Here is a 20,267-nt window from a genome sequence, read left to right as displayed (position 1 = left end):
GGTTTAGGTTAGGGTGGGAGAGGGGTTTAGGTTAGGGTGGGAGAGGGGTTTGGGTTAGGGTGGGAGAGGGGTTGGGTTAGGGTGGGAGAGGGGTTTAGGTTAGGGTGGGAGAGGGTTTAGGTTAGGGTGGGAGAGGGGTTTAGGTTAGGGTGGGAGAGGGTTTAGGTTAGGGTGGGAGAGGGTTTAGGTTAGGGTGGGAGAGGGGTTTAGGTTAGGGTGGGAGAGGGGTTTAGGTTAGGGTGGGAGAGGGGTTTGGGTTAGGGTGGGAGAGGGGTTGGGTTAGGGTGGGAGAGGGGTTTAGGTTAGGGTGGGAGAGGGTTTAGGTTAGGGTGGGAGAGGGTTTAGGTTAGGGTGGGAGAGGGGTTTGGGGTAGGGTGGGAGAGGGGTTGGGTTAGGGTGGGAGAGGGGTTTAGGTTAGGGTGGGAGAGGGTTTAGGTTAGGGTGGGAGAGGGGTTTGGGGTAGGGTGGGAGAGGGTTTAGGTTAGGGTGGGAGAGGGGTTTGGGGTAGGGTGGGAGAGGGTTTAGGTTAGGGTGGGAGAGGGGTTTAGGTTAGGGTGGGAGAGGGGTTTAGGTTAGGGTGGGAGAGGGGTTTAGGTTAGGGTGGGAGAGGGGTTTGGGTTAGGGTGGGAGAGGGGTTGGGTTAGGGTGGGAGAGGGGTTTAGGTTAGGGTGGGAGAGGGTTTAGGTTAGGGTGGGAGAGGGTTTAGGTTAGGGTGGGAGAGGGGTTTGGGGTAGGGTGGGAGAGGGTTTAGGTTAGGGTGGGAGAGGGGTTTGGGGTAGGGTGGGAGAGGGTTTAGGTTAGGGTGGGAGAGGGGTTTAGGGTAGGGTGGGAGAGGGGTTTGGGTTAGGGTGGGAGAGGGGTTGGGTTAGGGTGGGAGAGGGGTTTAGGTTAGGGTGGGAGAGGGTTTAGGTTAGGGTGGGAGAGGGTTTAGGTTAGGGTGGGAGAGGGGTTTGGGGTAGGGTGGGAGAGGGGTTTGGGTTAGGGTGGGAGAGGGTTTTAGGTTAGGGTGGGAGAGGGGTTTAGGGTAGGGTGGGAGAGGGGTTTAGGTTAGGGTGGGAGAGGGGTTTAGGTTAGGGTGGGAGAGGGGTTTAGGGTAGGGTGGGAGAGGGGTTTGGGTTAGGGTGGGAGAGGGTTTAGGTTAGGGTGGGAGAGGGGTTTAGGGTAGGGTGGGAGAGGGGTTTGGGTTAGGGTGGGAGAGGGGTTGGGTTAGGGTGGGAGAGGGGTTTAGGTTAGGGTGGGAGAGGGTTTAGGTTAGGGTGGGAGAGGGTTTAGGTTAGGGTGGGAGAGGGGTTTGGGGTAGGGTGGGAGAGGGTTTAGGTTAGGGTGGGAGAGGGGTTTGGGGTAGGGTGGGAGAGGGTTTAGGTTAGGGTGGGAGAGGGGTTTAGGTTAGGGTGGGAGAGGGGTTTAGGTTAGGGTGGGAGAGGGGTTTAGGTTAGGGTGGGAGAGGGGTTTAGGGTAGGGTGGGAGAGGGTTTAGGGTAGGGTGGGAGAGGGTTTAGGTTAGGGGGTTAGGTTAGGGTGGGAGAGGGGTTTAGGGTAGGGTGGGAGAGGGTTTAGGTTAGGGTGGGAGAGGGGTTTAGGTTAGGGTGGGAGAGGGTTTAGGTTAGGGGGTTAGGTTAGGGTGGGAGAGGGGGTTAGGTTAGGGTGGGAGAGGGGGTTAGGTTAGGGTGGGAGCGGTGGGGGGGGAGACTTCTACATAGCGAGAGGGGCTTCTGTACTTAAAGGGATTGGGTTTCAATGATGGTTATTTTGGAATGCTTTGTCCCAGATGCGCTGCAAAGGTAGATTATGACTTTCAGACTGCCCATGATATACTGTGACTACATAGTGTTTTATGTGATGACTTGGATCGTGGGTTACAGTCAAATGTATCATGTGAATTTCATCTTCGAACAAGCAATTGTTCTGACATTGTCTTATAGATTGCCGATGCTTTGGCGTACGTACAGGATTTAAGACTTAAATCACTTGGCATCTTGCGCAGTATGCGCACTCGATTCCCAGGCTTGCGGCCTCGCCTGCTCTATGGCATCACTGATGACATCATCACGGATGACATCACTGATGACAATTAGGGCAATCACCTAATCAAATTTTTATATATATATATATTATAATATATATATATATATACTGTATATCTATTTAGATAGATAGATAGATAGATAGATAGATAGATAGATAGATAGATAGATAGATAGATAGATAGATAGATAGATACATAGATAGATAGATAGATAGATAGATAGATAGATAGATAGATAGATAGATAGATAGATAGATAGATGGATGGATGGATGGATGGTTGGATAGATGTACGTAAATTCAGCATCAAAATCATGTTTTGATCAGGGCCGGACTGATATGGGATTTTTAAGGTCGATAAAGATATTGTGAAATTGAAGCTGCTGAATACTTTGTGCCAATATTCAATAAACAAGTATTCAGTGAAAAGGGGAAAAGTGAAAAAGCCTCTGAAACAGCATTTAGACCAGGTGTGGCCCAAAGTGTGGCCCAATTGCAGCTCTCTGGAACGTTTCGGGTGGCCCGCGATGAGTTAGGTGACATGATGGTGTTTTGTTTGGTCCGATTGTCCATAAGTTGACTGTCTCTCAGAGGCTGTAGTGGACTCAGAGCCAGAGTGAAGTTCCTGCTATCATATGAAACTAGAAGAATAGATAAGGCATCCAGCCATGCCATGCTAGCTTGTCAAGAAGGTGGCTAAATAACGCCCTTTACCCAGGACTCTTTATTTTCTTCTTCTTTTTCATTCTCAGCAGCATTTAGAGTCCTCAGCTGTCTGGGTCTGCTGCTGCTTCCTGTGTGGTTGTGTTCTAATGTCAAGACGCATAATCTAAGCTTTGTTCACAACCCCCCCCCCCCCCAAAAAAAAACACACACACACACACACACACACACACACACACACACACACACACACACACGCTCACTTATGTGAATTAGCTAGTGTTCAACCATTGCTGATGTTTTTGGATGGAATGGAAGCTGTCGATAGTCGATATTTTGTGCTAATATTACATATATTTTAGATTGTTTGGCATTCATGCTTCATTGGATCTATTTGTCAGTAGACATTTGACCAGTTTTATGGCCCTAGTCCCTCAAGCCAGTCTATGTCTTCTACAGTCTTCCAATGCTGCAGTGACAGAGTCTATACTTCAGCCCGTTAACATTTGGACAGAGGAAGTTGCCATCTTCCAAAGAAAAAAACGCATCAGACCGGAAGGAAGTTCGATGGTATTCGACCAATCACAAAACATAACCGAAGCAGGTGTTGGGGGAAATGAGCGGATATCCCGCCGCCCTATTTTGACCAGACACCCTGCCTTATTTTGACCAGAAATCCTGGTTGTGTCTGTAATGCAAGGAAGCTTAATATCATGTAGTTACCTAACTAGATGATTGTTTAATTAGGTATCTCATTGTAATATAGGTGATTTAAAAATAACTTGTTTCAGACGTCCCCATTCTTGAAGGTAGCGTCGCAACTGGTGCTGTTTCCATTGAAAAGACAGACCTTTTCTGACCAAGCTTGATGAAGTTGTTTCCCAAAGCATTTGGTAATAAATTAGTATAAAACTACATGGCTGATGGCTGTTTTCTCTAACGTTATTATAATCCAAACAGGTCGAGGCTTCACAGGCGAACGTTTCATTGTTTTTACACTTTTAATTTGAAGGCGAAAAAGGCGAAATGGTACGTGTGAAATGATAAAATTGACAGACCAGTGTCAATTCTATCTACCATCACGCCAGACAGCGAGACCAGACATCCGGCCTTATTTTGACCAGACATCCTTCCTGCCTTATTTTGACCAGACATCCTGCCTTATTTTGACCGGTCACTAGCATTGTAGCACTAGCTAAGTAGCAGCGATGGCTGCAACGCTCTTTGTAGGGCACGCAGATTGAAAATAAAACCATGTCCATTCCAGTTTTGATATAGACAATATGAGAAAAAAGGCCTAAACTCCCAAAATGTTGGCGTATCCCCTTAACTTAACTGAACTAACTTGATTACATCCTAACCTTTCTCCTCTCCTCTCTTGCAGCCACAGCAAGTCGTCCAGAAAAAGCCTGCTCAGGTAGGAGATCTACACACACACACACACACACACACACACACACAGTCAGTACAATCTTGCTCTGTATCACCATCCTACACCATCCATCAGAGAGAGAGAGAGGGATAGAGAGACAGAGACAGAGTGAGAGACAGACAGACAGACAGAGAATGAGAGAGAGAGAGAGAGAGAGAGAGAGTTTGTGAGAGAGGGATAGAGAGACAGAGACAGAGTGAGAGACAGACAGACAGACAGAGAATGAGAGAGAGAGAGAAAGAGAGAGTTTGTGAGAGAGGGATAGAGAGACAGAGACAGAGTGAGAGACAGACAGACAGACAGAGAATGAGAGAGAGAGAGAGAGAGAGAGAGAGAGAGAGAGAGAGAGAGAGAGAGAGAGATAGTTCCATCCTGGACAACGTCTCCCACCCACTCCATGACGAGCTAGTCAAGCACAGGAGCACTTTCAGTGCAAGACTGATTCCACCCAGATGCACCACAGAGCGCCTCAGGAAGTCATTCCTGCCTGTGGCCATCAAACTCTTTAACTCCTCCCTCAGAGCGTCAGACAGTCAATAATAATAACATAGCCTTGGACTCACTCCACCTGTCTACAAATCAAAACCCCACTTTTGATCATGTATGTCTGATAATAAGATCAAACTCAACGTGCAATAACTGCTAAAATACTGCAATTTGTGCAATAATCAAATAATCCACACTGTTATGGATGTTCACTTTACTGACTGAACCTAATGCACCTTACTCTTTATTATTATAACTATTATTATATAATATCATATTATGAACCTGACATATTTCACTTTTTACTCAATGCTACTTGATAAGGATTGTAGGAGAAGGCACATACATGTATTTGTGACGCTTTATTGTATATAGGCTACCTAACTTCTATTTTATTGTTTATGGTCTATTCCTATACCTCTTGGAATGTCTCTATACATTTTCCATACCTGAGTGTGATCAACTGTAGCATGACTCAATTTCCCTTCGCGGATCAATAAAGTTCTTCTGATTCTGAGTGTGAGTGTGAGAGAGAGAGGGAGAGAGAAAGAAAGAAAGAAAGAGAGAGGGGTGCAGTGATAGATGCAGTTTGTATGGGAGGAGAGGAAACGCTAGCTGTGTCTCCATCCAATTCTCAAGCATTTCACTTTGAACTGTTGAAAAAATAACCTGCTAATTAGGTGTATTTAGGTGTGAGTTAATTGGATTCCTGAACACCAAAAACCACCAGAAGAGAATGGAATATTTTAAGAATGGATTAGTATTGAATTGTAATGGTGTTATTGTTATTTAGCATCAGTTAATGTTGGCCACATTTCATGCTTTCATTAGAAGATGGAAAACATTTACTTGGTTATATCAACTAATGGTCACACAGCCATGATTTATGTCAGGGTTCCCCTGTGTGGCCCGCGCTGGAATTGCAAAAATAATAATAACAATATTATTAATTTACAGTGCACCTGAACGCAACATGCAAGATATGCGCTGCTCTCAGTATTGACCTGGCTATGAGCCCCTCCCCCTCTAAACAAACACTGGTGTCCAATTGTTCATGTTCAAGTCATTCTAATAGTCAACTTCTGTTGTAACATTTCAGTCTCGATTCTGGAATTTTTTTCAAAAATCTTGATGAAATCAGGCTAAATGTAATGTAAGAAATTACTGTTCAGCACTGAATAAGTGTCCAAAATGTTTATGTCATTCTGGCCAATGCTCTACTTCTGTTATAACATTTCAGTCTGGAATATGGAATATCTTTCAATAATCTTTATGACTAAAAGCCTAAAAGTAATCTCATGTGTAAGAAATTACTGTTCTACATTGAGGAAGTTTAAAGTAAAAATTACAATAATTAACTCGTTGGTTTTGGATTTATTTAGCTTCAAGAGTGCATTTTTGTTCTTGTGTGACCCTTAACACAGGCTTTGAGAATCCCGGGCCACTTACTGATACTTATGCTTAAATTAACCCACTCATATTCTGGTTTATTTCAAGAAAAACATGTTGGCTCGTGGAAATTCTAATTGGCTGGGAACTTTAAAATCTAGCAGCCATATTGGCAGGTGGTCAAAAAAGTTAATTTCAAGCCCTGCAGGGAGAGCAGGTGGTGACGTAGGAGTGAGTGAGAAAAGGATCAAATATTGGTGATTAAGACTGAATAATGACATCACAACTGTCAATTTAAAATGAGTTATTCCTCTAAATCTGGCTTCAAATGCCCCCAAATGTTTCTGTTCGGCCCCCAGCCCTCGGCCTTCAGCAAAATGTGGCCCTTGGTGAAAAGTAATTGGGGACCCCTGATGTATTTCCATATGAATGTGTGTGTGTGTGATCCGATTCCGATTCCTGGGGTCACGATCCGATTCCAGAATCGATTCTCGATTCCAACGATTCTCGATTCCAGAATCTAGAATCGATTCTCAATTATCAAGTTTTATATTGCAATAACACACAAAGGTAAATCTAAGACAAAAAATGACAAATGTATTGATGCTGAACTTCAAATTCAACTTCTGAAGTATTACAGTGAGGGCCTAAATTCATTTTGCAATATGAGTGTGTTAATTTAAGCATACGTATCAGTAAGTGGCATGGGATTCTCAAAGCCTGTGTTGAGTGTCATACGAACAAAAATGCACTCTTGAAGCTAAAAAAAAATCCAAAACCAACAAGTTAATTATTTACATTTTTACTTCAATGTAGAACAGTCATTTCTTACACATGAGATTACTTTTAGCCTTTTAGTCATAATGATTATTGAAAGATATTCCATATTCCAGACTGAAATGTTATAACAGAAGTGGAGTATTGGCCAGAATGACATGAGCATTTGGACACTTATTCAACCGGTATCTTGCATGTTGCGTTCAGGTGCACTGTAAAAAAAAAAAATAATAATAATAATAATAATAATTGCGATAACACGTGACTTTTGCGAGGTGTTCATCGCGCATTTTCATATCGAGATGACGATGAAAATACGATAAATCGTGCAGCCCTAGTGTGCGTGCCTGCGTGCAGGCGTGCGTGCGTGCGTGTATTGTGAACTTGGGCATACGGCAAATTAATAATCCATCCACATACAAAACCTTTCGGTAAAATACCCAAAAGCCAGATTGCCAACATTTCCTCCCCCTTAAAGGGATAGTTTGGTTTGTTTGAAGTGGGGTCCTATCAGCTAGTTCGATACACTAACTGAAATAGGTACAGTGTTCTGGACGCTGAGCACACCGTGTATCGAGACCCAGCACTCTGAAGCAACAGCTTTCACAGCTCTGTCTCTCTAGTTCAGGGGGCCAAGAACTAAAACGTAATTTAGCCACCTAAAACAACGCCCACCTAAACAAATCAATATCAGTGTACATGTACGCTCTATTTTGACAATTTTCAGCGCTTTACTTTACCGTCAAACAGCCCTCTCATTCGGCACACTTTCCTCCCAACCGTACAACTACCGTATTCCTCCGCTAAACGTGCAGGCGTTTAGCAGGCTGTTGCAGGCTGTTGCTTCAGAGTGCTGGGTCTTGATACACGGTGTGCTCAGCGTCCAGAACACTGTACCTATTTCAGTTAGTGTATGGAACTAGCTGATAGGACCCCACTTCAAACAAACCGATATCCCTTTAATCATCTGAAATATTTGCCTGCACAGGTGTTAAAGTGGGATTTGGCAGGTGATTTTTAAAAGAAAATGCAGAAGTATTTAACTTTCTACCAGTCTCCAAACAATGCACTAGTCGGCAGTGTCTGTCTGTCTCTCTATCTCTCTCTCTCTCTCTCTCTCTCTCTATCTGTCCTTTGCATATCTCAAGAACCGTTGGTCGGATCGACTTCACACTTTAGGAGTGCGCTAAGGGGGGCCTGACGGAGTGCAGTGCCCTGTTTTCGTGCAATTCGGCATAGCGCCACCTACTGGCAACAACAACAAAAAAATTATCTCAAGAACCGTTCATCCGATCTACTTCAAATTTGGGGAGTGCGCTGCTGGGAACCCGACAGAGTGCAGTACTGCATTTCGTGTAATTTGGACATGCATCTCTGTTTCTCTGTCTGTCCCACTGTGATGTCATATATGACATCATCAGTGCATTACTCACACATAAGGTTATAGTTCAGTGATGTCACTGATGACATCATCAGTGACGGATGTCATCATCAGTGATGTCATACATAGGCATTGTGACATCATCAGTGATGTCATAAATTCACTCACACACACAAGGCTATAGTTCAGTGATGATGTCACTGATGAAAGGTTATAGTTCAGTGTTGATGTCACTGATGACATCATCATTGACCAAAGGCAACCCAGCAGCCAAGCTGCGGGCAAGGCCCCGCAGCGGCCGAGCTGCGAATGCGAGCTGCAGGGCCAGCTCGTCGAGCTGCAGGACAGGCGAGGCCATGCAGCGGCCGAGCTAGCGAGTAAGCTAGCTAAGCCTAGTAAGCTAAAGTTTCCAGCCTGTTCATCTCACTTCAATCATTTTTATTGCAGCAAAATGGGATTGTCAAGCAGACAGACGGACCAACACTGTCATCAAAACCTGTCATAAATGTTGCATGCACCTGACAATTTATATAATAAAATATTATAGTATTAGCATTCGTGCGATACGATATATTGGCACACAAAATATCGTGATACTATGCTGTATCGATTTAACCCCCACCCTTATCTTTTACGGAGGCTGTGAACGTCCGTATCGCCACTGCAACAGTAACTCTTCCCGTAGCAAAAGCTCACAGTAATGCTGGGGTTTAGCTCGTAAAGTTTGGGGCCAGATGGGAGCTATAAATCCAACAACATGAGAGCCGCTCTTTGGTTTTTACAGAAGCTTACAGTCGCTTTTTTGCTTTACATTTCATCAAAGAGGCGAGAAAAGCCATGAGTTATTTCTAGCCCTCTCGGTGAGAAATTCCCAAGTAAACTGCTGTGCAGACCTGCATGGAACTGGACTGCATGGCTGTTAACATCTAGCAGATAATTAGGTGTTGTTGTGTGTTGACCCCTTAGATCAGAGGGAGAATGAAAGCAGAAAGGTAATGAGTGAGTAAAACATGGCACAGGAGTCCGGAGCGCGCCCCAAGGAGCCTAAAAAGAAGGATAAGACATCACTCACGTCACAGTGTTTGAATTTTGCATTGCAGTGTGTCCGGTTCTATTGAAGTGAAGGGGGCGGACAGGGTAAGTTCCACTATAAACTATCATATTTATCTGTGTCGTTTCACATTTTATTGAAAAATGCTTCCACCAGATTAAAGAAAACACATGATGTGATATTGACTGATGCCCCGTTCCGTCATCTATGATGTAGCTCTAATTTGTACCAAACAGGGCCTTGATTTGAGCTATATTATGCAGCTGCTGGACAGTCAGAGCCATGATCTGTTCGGAGACCAATAATAAGGAAAACAAACATGCACATTTACATAAAAAAAAACATCAGTCAACATCACATCATGTGATTTCTTTAATCTGGTGGAAGCATTTTTCAATCAAAGGTGAAACGACGCAGATTTGATGCTTTATAGTTGAGACGTACGATACCTGTCCCATTCACTTCAATAGAGCTGGCCCTAAAGTCTGACCGCAATGCAAAATTAAAATTGACTGTGACGTGAGTGATGTCCTCTCCTTCCTTTTAGCGTTCTTAGCGTGCCCCTCCCCTCACCCTCCCCCCCCCCCCCCCCCCTCACACTGCAGGAATCCGCCGGCCTCTCTCTGCTCGCTGGTGCGGACCACTTTTGGGTGTGAATGCATAACTCAGCTCTGATTTGTTGCTCTGTGGAAACAGACTGAGGTGGCTCTGAGGCCCTGCGAGCTGGAAGCCATAAAAATGTCAGTGAGCACTCCCACTTTGACGGGCTGTTTTATCTCAACCCCACCGGCCGCCCGGACAAAACCAAAAAAACCTTTAGTCCCGTTCATCTCAGCCCCACCAGCCACACGGACAAAACCAAAAACCCTTTAGTCCCGTTCATCTCAGCCCCACCGGCCGCCCAGACAAAACCAAAAAACCCTTTAGTCCAGTTCATCTCAGCCCCACCGGCCGCCCAGACAAAACCAAAAAACCCTTTAGTCCAGTTCATCTCAGCCCCACCGGCCGCCCAGACAAAACCAAAAAACCCTTTAGTCCCGTTCATCTCAGCCCCACCGGCCGCCCAGACAAAACCAAAAAACCCTTTAGTCCCGTTCATCTCAGCCCCACCGGCCGCCCAGACAAAACCAAAAAACCCTTTAGTCCCGTTCATCTCAGCCCCACCGGCCGCCCAGACAAAACCAAAAAACCCTTTAGTCCAGTTCATCTCAGCCCCACCAGCCACACGGACAAAACCAAAAAAAACTTTAGTCCCGTTCATCTCAGCCCCACCAGCCGCCCAGACAAAACCAAAAACCCTTTAGTCCAGTTCATCTCAGCCCCACCAGCCGCACGGACAAAACCAAAAAACCCTTTAGTCCAGTTCATCTCAGCCCCACCAGCCGCACAGACAAAACCAAAAAACCCTTTAGTCCAGTTCATCTCAGCCCCACCAGCCGCACGACAAAACCAAAAACCCTTTAGTCCAGTTCATCTCAGCCCCACCAGCCGCACGGACAAAACCAAAAAAACCTTTAGTCCCGTTCATCTCAGCCCCTCCAGCCGCCCAGACAAAACCAAAAAACCCTTTAGTCCCGTTCATCTCAGCCCCTCCAGCCGCCCGGACAAAACCAAAAACCCTTTAGTCCAGTTCATCTCAGCCCCACCGGCCGCCCAGACAAAACCAAAAACCCTTTAGTCCAGTTCATCTCAGCCCCACCAGCCACACGGACAAAACCAAAAACCCTTTAGTCCAGTTCATCTCAGCCCCACCGGCCGCCCAGACAAAACCAAAAACCCTTTAGTCCAGTTCATCTCAGCCCCACCAGCCGCACGGACAAAACCAAAAACCCTTTAGTCCAGTTCATCTCAGCCCCACCAGTTGCCCAGACAAAACCAAAAAACCCTTTAGTCCAGTTCATCTCAGCCCCACCAGCCGCCCAGACAAAACCAAAAACCCTTTAGGCCAGTTCATCTCAGCCCCACCAGCCGCCCAGACAAAACCAAAAACCCTTTAGGCCATGTTTAGACGACAACGCTCTCTGCATAAAACGGCAAACTGTCGTTGCATTCTGACCTTTGATTCCGCGTTTATACACAGCGTTTGTGATTAACGATTCACCTGCAGACTGAAGCCGCAGATGTCAGCACCACAACTCTGAGCAGCGTCAAGTGAGCCAGAATAAAACGGAAACTTCTGGTTAGAACCTTCACAATAATGGCAATTAAATAAAGTAATATAGTAGATCCATGTTTCAACGTTTTTGTGTGTGATCCGAAATACACAGAACACATAGAACACAGACAATTAAAAGTCCATTTTAACCCGTAGTGAGTCAACTGTTTTTATTTACCAAGTAATAAATTATTGCTTTTATTTTGAAGGGAAAAATCCAGAGCTTCCTGTATTCTGTCTATTTTTAGCAGGGTTGATGCAACTTTAGGACTAAACTTTAACCACATAATTATAGACTCTATAATGTATATATATGTAAATGTAAATATAATTTATAAAATAAAAACCCAGTAAAGCCCTATAAAAAGACATGTTTTCTTTCCAGTCCTTGGCACTTGAGGAAATCAATGCATCTGACCATGAGTTGAATTCATGAGTAAACGATTAATTAATATGTGTGAACATTAATAGCGGGCAGTTATCGCCCATTATGTATTTTTAGCAACTCATTATCAGATGTTTGTTGAATGCCAATGCCATTCACTTGTGCCATAAGGCTAGATTGATGGGCTTATTGAACGCTCCTATATTGTCTTTCATTGTCTTCCCTGGTGTCTTCCCTGTGTCGTCACCTGAATTGCGTTCTGCCACTTCACACGGCGACGGTAAGGGCGCTGTTGTTGGGACCTGCTTTCACTTTTTTGCATTTTCAGGCACCAAGAACGACGTTGCCATGTAGAAGGAAGGCCCAAATGCAAAAAATAAAAAGTTTGTCCTTTTATGCAGGGAACGTTGCACTGTAAACATGGCCTTAGTCCAGTTCATCTCATCCCCACCAGCCGCACAGACAAAACCAAAAAGCCCTTTAGTCCAGGCCGCTCTGCACGACCGACCCGGAAGCTACAAACCTGACCCCTCCGCATAGCACAAGATCCTAATGAGGCTTGCCCTGCCGCTAGTTAGCCTAGCGCTTTTCCCTTCCTCTTTCTTATTGACTTCAAAGAGCAGGGGAGGGTAGGCACGCACAATGCCATGCACAATGAACCTGCAGCAGGCGCTTCAAATGACTATAGAGTGCCAAAGTCTCGCCCTCTTCCAGTTTAGGCATACGCACCAAGGGATTTCATCCGTCATTTTTCCATAGACATTTCATAAAATGCTTATGAAAAATTGTTTTACTTAAACCAAGCGATTCAGCTATATTTGGATTGTTTTTTAGCTTGGACAGGCTGCTAACACACCAACCAAGTAGAAACAACAACATACCTGGATTCGTCTGAGATGTATATATTAATTTGCTTGGCTACAAAAACACCCTTTTGCCACCCTAAATAGAAATTTAGGGTGGCAAAACAACCAATAGAAATGGTGCATGATCGTCCCTATCAGTTGACGCTAATACTAGTAGGTGCTGATAATAAATAATTAATGGTTAATAATAGTTACGTCAAGCCCTCTCGCAAAATTATATTATATAGTATACATAAAATATCGCTGTAGTGCCCCCTGTGGACAGGTTTTTTTTCTTTTTTCTTTTTTTTCTGTGTTAGTGTTTGTAACAGATTCATTCCAGTAGCCTGTACTACAAAGCAAGATTAGTGGTTTAGCGAGGTAACTTCAGGTTTAACCCTGGTTTAGCCGTACTACAAAGCAAGTTAACTTCTAATCACCATGGCAACTCATGCTGCAAAGCTAACCTGGTCCCGACCAGGTTAGCTTCAGAGGATAAGATCAAAATCCATGACAGACCCATATAATCGGCTCTCTGGAGTCACTCACCATTCATATAAGATCACCATATGAAAAATAGATTGCAGTCAACTGAGAATAGAACAAGAAAAACATTTGTGGCTCTGTAGGTTACATAATTAAATTAAGCCTACTTACCACTTTATGTCTTAACAGCTCAACGATGCGTGGAGAAATATGATCACTATTAATCACCGCAGCGCATATCATGAGTGAGGGTGATATTCTCCTACATGCCAGAAAAGCCTATACATATAATATAGATATGGGATAAATATGGGATAGCCCCAATACTAAATATGCAGGCTTCTTGCATGTTTCAGCTGGAACTGTGTCCTGTAGGCTGTATGCCAATATATGAGCAAAAATAGGCTAGTTTTTATCAATGAAAAGTATGCCCGCATCATCTCAATTCAGTCCAGCAGTTTTCTCTTTTATATTAGGATATCATTATTATAGCCTATATATGAATTATTCGATCAGTGCAACCACACACACATAATGAGTGATAGAGATCATTATTCATTGAGCATGCTTTCTAAATCTATGGTCTAAATAGGCTTACAGATTGTGGAAATTTATAGACTGAGATTACACATTTAATGTACATTTACACTCGCACAAAGCTGTTGTAGGAGACAGAAATCGCTGATCAAAGTAAATCAAATGACTGATGTGAATACAAGCGGCAGCTTTAGACAGTCCTTCCGCAGACTATATCCAACGCGGATTTTCATTCTGCCATAGGCTACATTAAATATCCGCAAAAATCTCTGATCCCACTGCGCTTTCATTGAATGAGGAAATGGGTGTGGGCGTGGATCAACTCAGCTGTTCATAATGTGATTGGCTAGCGCACCTCTTTCGCGTGGACGCGCGCCTGTGCACGAGCGAAAAACGTGCGCGTGCACAGGCAGATCCCAGATAAAGCCAGCTTCAGTTATCGAGTAGAAAACCAGCGTCGTAGTATCGTTAAACTAGATAGCTTTGATCCTGTTCAGTCAAACCAGATCAAAGTGACAGATCGCGGGTCTGTTAAGACAGCTTCGTAGTACAGGGTACAGAACCCTGAAAAGTGTTTTGGCAAAAAAAAAAAAAGGCTTCTTGGAACTCTGGACAAATAGACAGACAGATCTAGTAGTAAGATATAATATATTATATATTTTTCCATACACATAAATGCCACTATTGCAGGGTCTCGATTTGTGCTTAGCTGTATCGTTTATCGCTACCTAGCAGCGTAGATGGATGATGCAGGCTGTGTAGTTGGGTGTGCGCTGATGACAGATGTTATGCCGAGTTTTGCACCCCCGCCCAGCAATGCCCTCCCACCATATTTTGGGGCTGTTTTAACTTAAAAACAGGGATGCAAATATCGGCAGGTACAAACCGCCAAGACTTGCACCCCCCTCCATAAAGCCAGGAGAGACCCCCAGGTCTCGATGTCACCTGTACCCGGATTTTAAGCACCAAAATCGGCTTCCATGAGCCAGAAGAGAGCCCCAAGCATGGAAGTCACCTCCACGCGGATCTAATCAGTGTTGGGGCTCATTACAAAAGTAACATATTACATGTAATATATTACTTTTAGCAGTAACTCAGTAATATAACTTATTACTTATAGGATTTCAGTAATATTATACCAGTTACTTTGTCAAGTAACTCAAGTTACAAATTGAGTTACATTTTATTAAATCAAAACACATATTTAAAAAAGACAATACAATAACAAACAATAACAATAATTTCCTAATCAAACTGTGTGTTTTTATGCAAATAACCACTATAGATGACAATAACAAAGGGAAAGAATTTTGGATTGTTTACACTGACTTCAAGGCGGTTGAAATTATTTTTGGGGATGGTTCCGGGGTGGCGATGTCATTCTGCTGCTGCTGTTGTTTTGGTAAAAGTAATGCAAAAGTAGTGTAATAAGTAATGAGTTACTCTACACAGAAAGTAATATTGTAAAGTAACTTATTACTTTCAAATGAAAGTAACCAGTAATATGTAGTATATTACATTTTGAAAGTAACTTGCCCAACACTGGATCTAATGCATTAAAGTTGGTCTCCATGAGCCAGGGCAGACCCCCTGGCTTGGAGGTCATGTCTACCCAGACAATTATATCATTTTTAAACAGTTACGTTTCCGTACAAATTACAATATGCTCCCGTGAGGTGGGGGTGCAAAACTCGGCATAACACCGGTATTGACGTGCGTCTCACCTGCGATCCTGTCATCATCTTACAGTCTGCTCTGCACACATCAAACCTGATGTCGTACCAACGTTTATTAGACCCATGTCGCACAGTGTGGCCTGCAATAAACGTATACGATTGCTAAAGTCTCACAGTCTGTAGGCGGCATTACTTGACATTGCACGTCCTGCGATGTGACTATTGCACATGCGCACATTGCGATAACCATGCTGAAACGATATATATTGTGCAGGCCTAGCTGGAAGCCAGGGACTCTCAGGTCCAGAGTCAGACATACAAACACCAGTCCTGTACTTTCTGTCAAAAGGTGAAACGTTATAATCCACATGTCTCCATCAGTGTTCAGTGCTGCTGTCACAGGGGAGCATCTTTATCGGACCTCACTGCTCTCTGACAACAAGCCATCTCACAGTCATGATGATTGACAGCTTGTCGGGCCGCCTCTCAGCCAATCACAGCTAATCACAGCCCAAAACATTCTAAGATGCACAAAGCCTTATCCAATCACTCTAAATGGGAGGCTTGGCTTATGATTTACTCTAAACCAATGATAACTCCTGAATCAATGTTACTGAGTGACATAACCTTATCAGCTGACATTGATCATTTATCTACTATTTCCCACCAGCCCAGTGATGTGTAGTGACATAACATCCAGGCACTATGTTAGCAGACGCTAATGCGAATGAATGCAGCCACGTTAGTATTGTAGCTATATATTTTAGCCATTAGCTATTGTTTGTGAGTACTACAACAGCAGACGCAGCACTTTATCCCAAGCATCTTACAGTATTGTCAGTGTTTACGTTGCGTGATCATTAAGCACATGCTTGTTTGCTGTCTGACACCATTAAAAGTTCAACGACAGTAACGTGCACTTGCGTAGTCTGATCAGAGTAGCCACTGATGTGCCAAGTGAACACAGCTAGCTTTAAAAGAATAGTTTTAGGTATTATGAAGATGGGAGACACCTATACAGTATGCTTTGAGGGATCAGTTCGGATGTACACAATGTCACTAAGTGGCAGCCGCGCTGGAACTATTATTAAGTGCTGTAAGGAATGGAATCTCTCGTTTTTTGGACTTTCATCCATATTTAGAAGAATATTTAATTTTAAATTAACATTAGGATTATACTGTTGTGATGTCATTATTCAGTATCTTCTCCTTTTCTCACTCACTTTCATGTAAGCACCTGCTCTCCCTTTAGTCATTTTACACTACAACAGACAGCAACACAGGCATAAACACTGAACTTATTATTATTATTATGGAAAACCAGATTATGATGAAAATCAAACACTTTTGAAGAGAGAGCGTATGAAATAAGATTAGAGTTGTTGTTTAATGTTTTTTAATGCATTTTGTTGGTGGTATAAACACAAGACAGCCAAATCCAACAATTTTGAAAATCCCATCTCTTGCCACCAGGGGGTGCTGCAGCAGCCTCAGCACCCACCTTCCCACTCCCTTGCTAGGTGGAGTAAAGTGAAGGCTACCCATGGATACCTTCTGCATTCCTTTGGATTGGATGGGGGCAATATGATTACAGCTTCTTTTTGTTGCCCACCCCCTTCACTCTCCCTCCCTCTCTCTCTCTATCTCTCTCTCCCACCCCTTCACTCTCCCTCTCTCTCTCTCTCTCTCTCTCTCTCTCCCTCCCCCTTCACTCTCTCTCTCCCTCTCTCTCACTCACTCTCCCTCCCTCTCTCTCTCTCTCTCTCCCACCCCCTTCACTCTCTCTCTCCCTCTCTCTCACTCACTCACTCCCTCTCCCTCCCTCCCTCTCTCTCTCTCTCTCTCTCCCACCCCCTTCACTCTCTCTCTCCCTCTCTCTCTCACTCACTCACTCACTCACTCTCCCTCTCTCTCTCTCTCTCTCCCACCCCCTTCACTCTCTTTCTCCCTCTCACTCACTCACTCCCTCTCCCTCTCTCTCTCTCTCTCTCTCTCTCTCTCCCCCTTCACTCTCTCTCTCCCTCTCTCTCACTCACTCACCCTCCCTCTCTCTCTCTCTCTCCCACCCCCTTCACTCTCTCTCTCCCTCTCTCTCACTCTCTCACTCACTCACTCACTTACTCACTCTCTATCTCTCTCCCTCCCCCTTCACTCTCTCTCTCCCTCTCTCTCACTCACTCACTCTCTCTCTCTCTCTCTCTCTCTCTCTCCCTCCCCCTTCACTCTCTCTCACCCCCCCTCACTCTCTCTCTCCCTCTCTCTCACTCACTCTCTCTCTCCCTCCCCCTTCACTCTCTCTCTCCCTCTCTCCCTCCCTCTCACTCTCACTCTCTCTCTCTCACTCTCTCTCTCCCTCCCCCTTCACTCTCTCTCACCCTCTCTCCCTCTCTCTCTCTCACTCACTCACTCTCCCTTTCTCTCTCTCTTTGTGCTCTCATTTACCCATGTCACACATGGTAGCATCTATCCGGCCCTCCTCAGCTAAAGTGTCTGCAGCACTAATGAATGGAGCTTGAGTCAGGCTTTGGGCTGAATGGCTGCACGGCCACGGGCCTGACGGGCCTGGCTGGGAAAGGAAGAGGGTTATCAATTGTGTCAGTTAGCCTCCCTGAATAACATGAAGCCATGTGGAAAATGAAATCTGAAAAGCCATGAGGGAGGTGTTTTCTTCTCTGTTGTGTTGTTTCACGGTGGTCATCTGCAGTTGTAGTAGGAATAGAGGGGAGTTGTGGACTACAGGAAGAACACAGCCCCACCTTCCCCTGCCTGGGGTGACTCCCCAGTCAACACTGTGGAGTGCTTTCACTTCCTGGGTTCAATCATCAGCCAGGACCTGAAATGGGAGTGGAGCATCAAAGCTCTCAGAAGGCACAACAGAGGATGGACGTTCTTCAGCGAAGGACTTTTCTTCGGCTAAGGAAGGTCAACGTGCCAATTGGGACTTTTCTACACCTCCAACAGAGAGCCCATCCTCACCTCCTCCATCGCCGTCTGGTATGCTGCCTCTGCCCACAAGGACATCTCCAGACTGCAGTGCATCTCCTGCCGCACTGAAAAGGTGGTCGGTTGCAGCCTACCATCTCCTGAGGACCTACACACACTGCCAGGATGCTAAAGCGGTCTCAGAAGAATGTGTCAATCCCCTCCCCCTGAGCACAACCGGCTCTGCAACGACATGGACATTAAAGGACTTTTATTTACTTTGCACTTTATAATGAATAATTTGAAATTGTTTTCTGTTTGCTTCATCTTCTGCTATTGATGTGATCGCTGTGCTGCATACTGCACTAAGTCCAATTCCTCATTTGTAATCTGATTACTCACTATGGCTATTCAAAGGATTCTTGAATCTTGAGTTTTGGGAACTCTTAACATCAAAATTAGTATTTTACCTTTTTTCTCCTCAAATACATCTCCAGACTGTAGTGCAACATGCGCTGTGCTGAAAAGGTGAGCGGTTGCAGCCTGCCATCCCTTCAGGACCTACACACTGCCAGGATGCTGAAGCGGTCCCGGAAAATGATGGCCGACCCCTCTCACCCAGGCTACCAACTCTTTGAGGCTCTCTCCCTTGGCAGAAGACTGAAGTCTGGCAGAACCAGAACCTCTCGTCAGGGCAGTTTCTTCCCAACTGCCAGCCACCTCTTCATGAGGCTGGAAACCCCCCGCGAATAAGAACTTTATTGTTGTTCAATTGTATGTTCAATTCGAGAGATATTCGAGAGATATGTACAATCGAGAGATAGATTAAGAGTAGCAGTTGTGCGGTGGTAGCATGGAGGGGGGTGTTTCCAGGACGCTGGATTACACCGTTAAGTCTTCTTGAGGTGTCGTGGGCCTAACTTAACGAAACATCGGTGAAGGAAGGTGCCCACTTGAAAACCCCAATGACATGCTTCATACTGCTGTTGGCTAGGGTAGGTAACTGGTGATTTGTGTCTTGTTTATTAGTTTGTTAGCCTGTTAGCTTGTTTTATTCTGGATTGGGCTCCTACATGTGTTTTTCCTCGGATTTTGGGGATAGTAACATCTTGTCCTGTGTATTAATTAACACACAACACACCTCTGCTGTTTTCACTGCTGTGTCGAGCTGGTCCTTTGCCGGCATTCTCTGCAGCATTGTGCTGTAGACTTTTGCGTTGCGGAAAAACATGACTTTTTCTCAACTCGACTTTTTCTCAACTCGACTCTTCTCTTCTTCTGCTCTGTTTTGGTTTTAACGCGCCAGGGTTACTTCCGACCTCGACCCATGCAGCACGAGCCAGCCAATCATGACTCACGTTCACGAGCCAGCCAATCATGACTCACGTTCATCATCACAACAAGCACGATTGGCTGGATAGACGTTAGGTGAAAAGAGCTGTGTAAACACAGACGAAGCATCCGTATTTTACTATCCGATAGCAGACTGATTACAGCTACTAATACTAAGTGTCGAAAAATGCTGAATTTGTCATAGATTATAGGAATTCTGGCATTATTGATCATCCATTGTACAGACATTGTCGTACAAATATGATCATTGTTGTATGTCTGGTAACGCTGAGCTTGTTTCTTGTTGCAGGAAGATGAAGATGAGGCTGAGGAGTCCCCAGAGGAGGACTAAGCTCCCACAGCGTGAACCCTCTACCTCACCAGCTCTCAGCTCCTCACCAGCTGTCAGCTCCTCACCAGCTGTCAGCTCCTCACAAGCTGTCAGCTCCACACCAGCTGTCAGCTCCTCACCAGCTGTCAGCTCCTCACCAGCTCTCAGCTCCTCACCAGCTGTCAGCTCCTCACTAGCTGTCAGCTCCTCACCAGCTGTCAGCTCCTCACTAGCTGTCAGCTCCTCACCAGCTGTCAGCTCCTCACCAGCTGTCAGCTCCTCACCAGCTGTCAGCTCCTCACTAGCTGTCAGCTCCTCACCAGCTGTCAGCTCCACACCAGCTGTCAGCTCCTCACTAGCTGTCAGCTCCTCACCAGCTGTCAGCTCCTCACCAG

General features: G+C 44.9%; 1 protein-coding gene across 1 annotated transcript in view; it reads left to right on the top strand.

The window, feature by feature from the left end:
* The window catches only part of hmga2 (high mobility group AT-hook 2), a gene marked incomplete at both ends in the record, with an annotated part of 79,516 nt that extends 59,623 nt beyond the window's left edge, over positions 1 to 19,893 (top strand). The window contains 2 exons of the mRNA XM_083632105.1: positions 4,072 to 4,104; positions 19,852 to 19,893. Of these exons, the coding sequence (XP_083488231.1) occupies positions 4,072 to 4,104; positions 19,852 to 19,893 (75 nt within the window). The remainder of the gene's footprint in view (positions 1 to 4,071; positions 4,105 to 19,851) is intronic.
* Between the last annotated feature and the right edge of the window lie 374 nt (positions 19,894 to 20,267).

Source organism: Poromitra crassiceps (genome assembly GCF_964638095.1).
Source record: "Poromitra crassiceps genome assembly, chromosome: 2".
Classification (NCBI taxonomy): domain Eukaryota; kingdom Metazoa; phylum Chordata; class Actinopteri; order Beryciformes; family Melamphaidae; genus Poromitra; species Poromitra crassiceps.
Note: the sequence above shows the minus strand (reverse complement) of the source record. Positions and strands in the feature narration are given on the sequence as shown.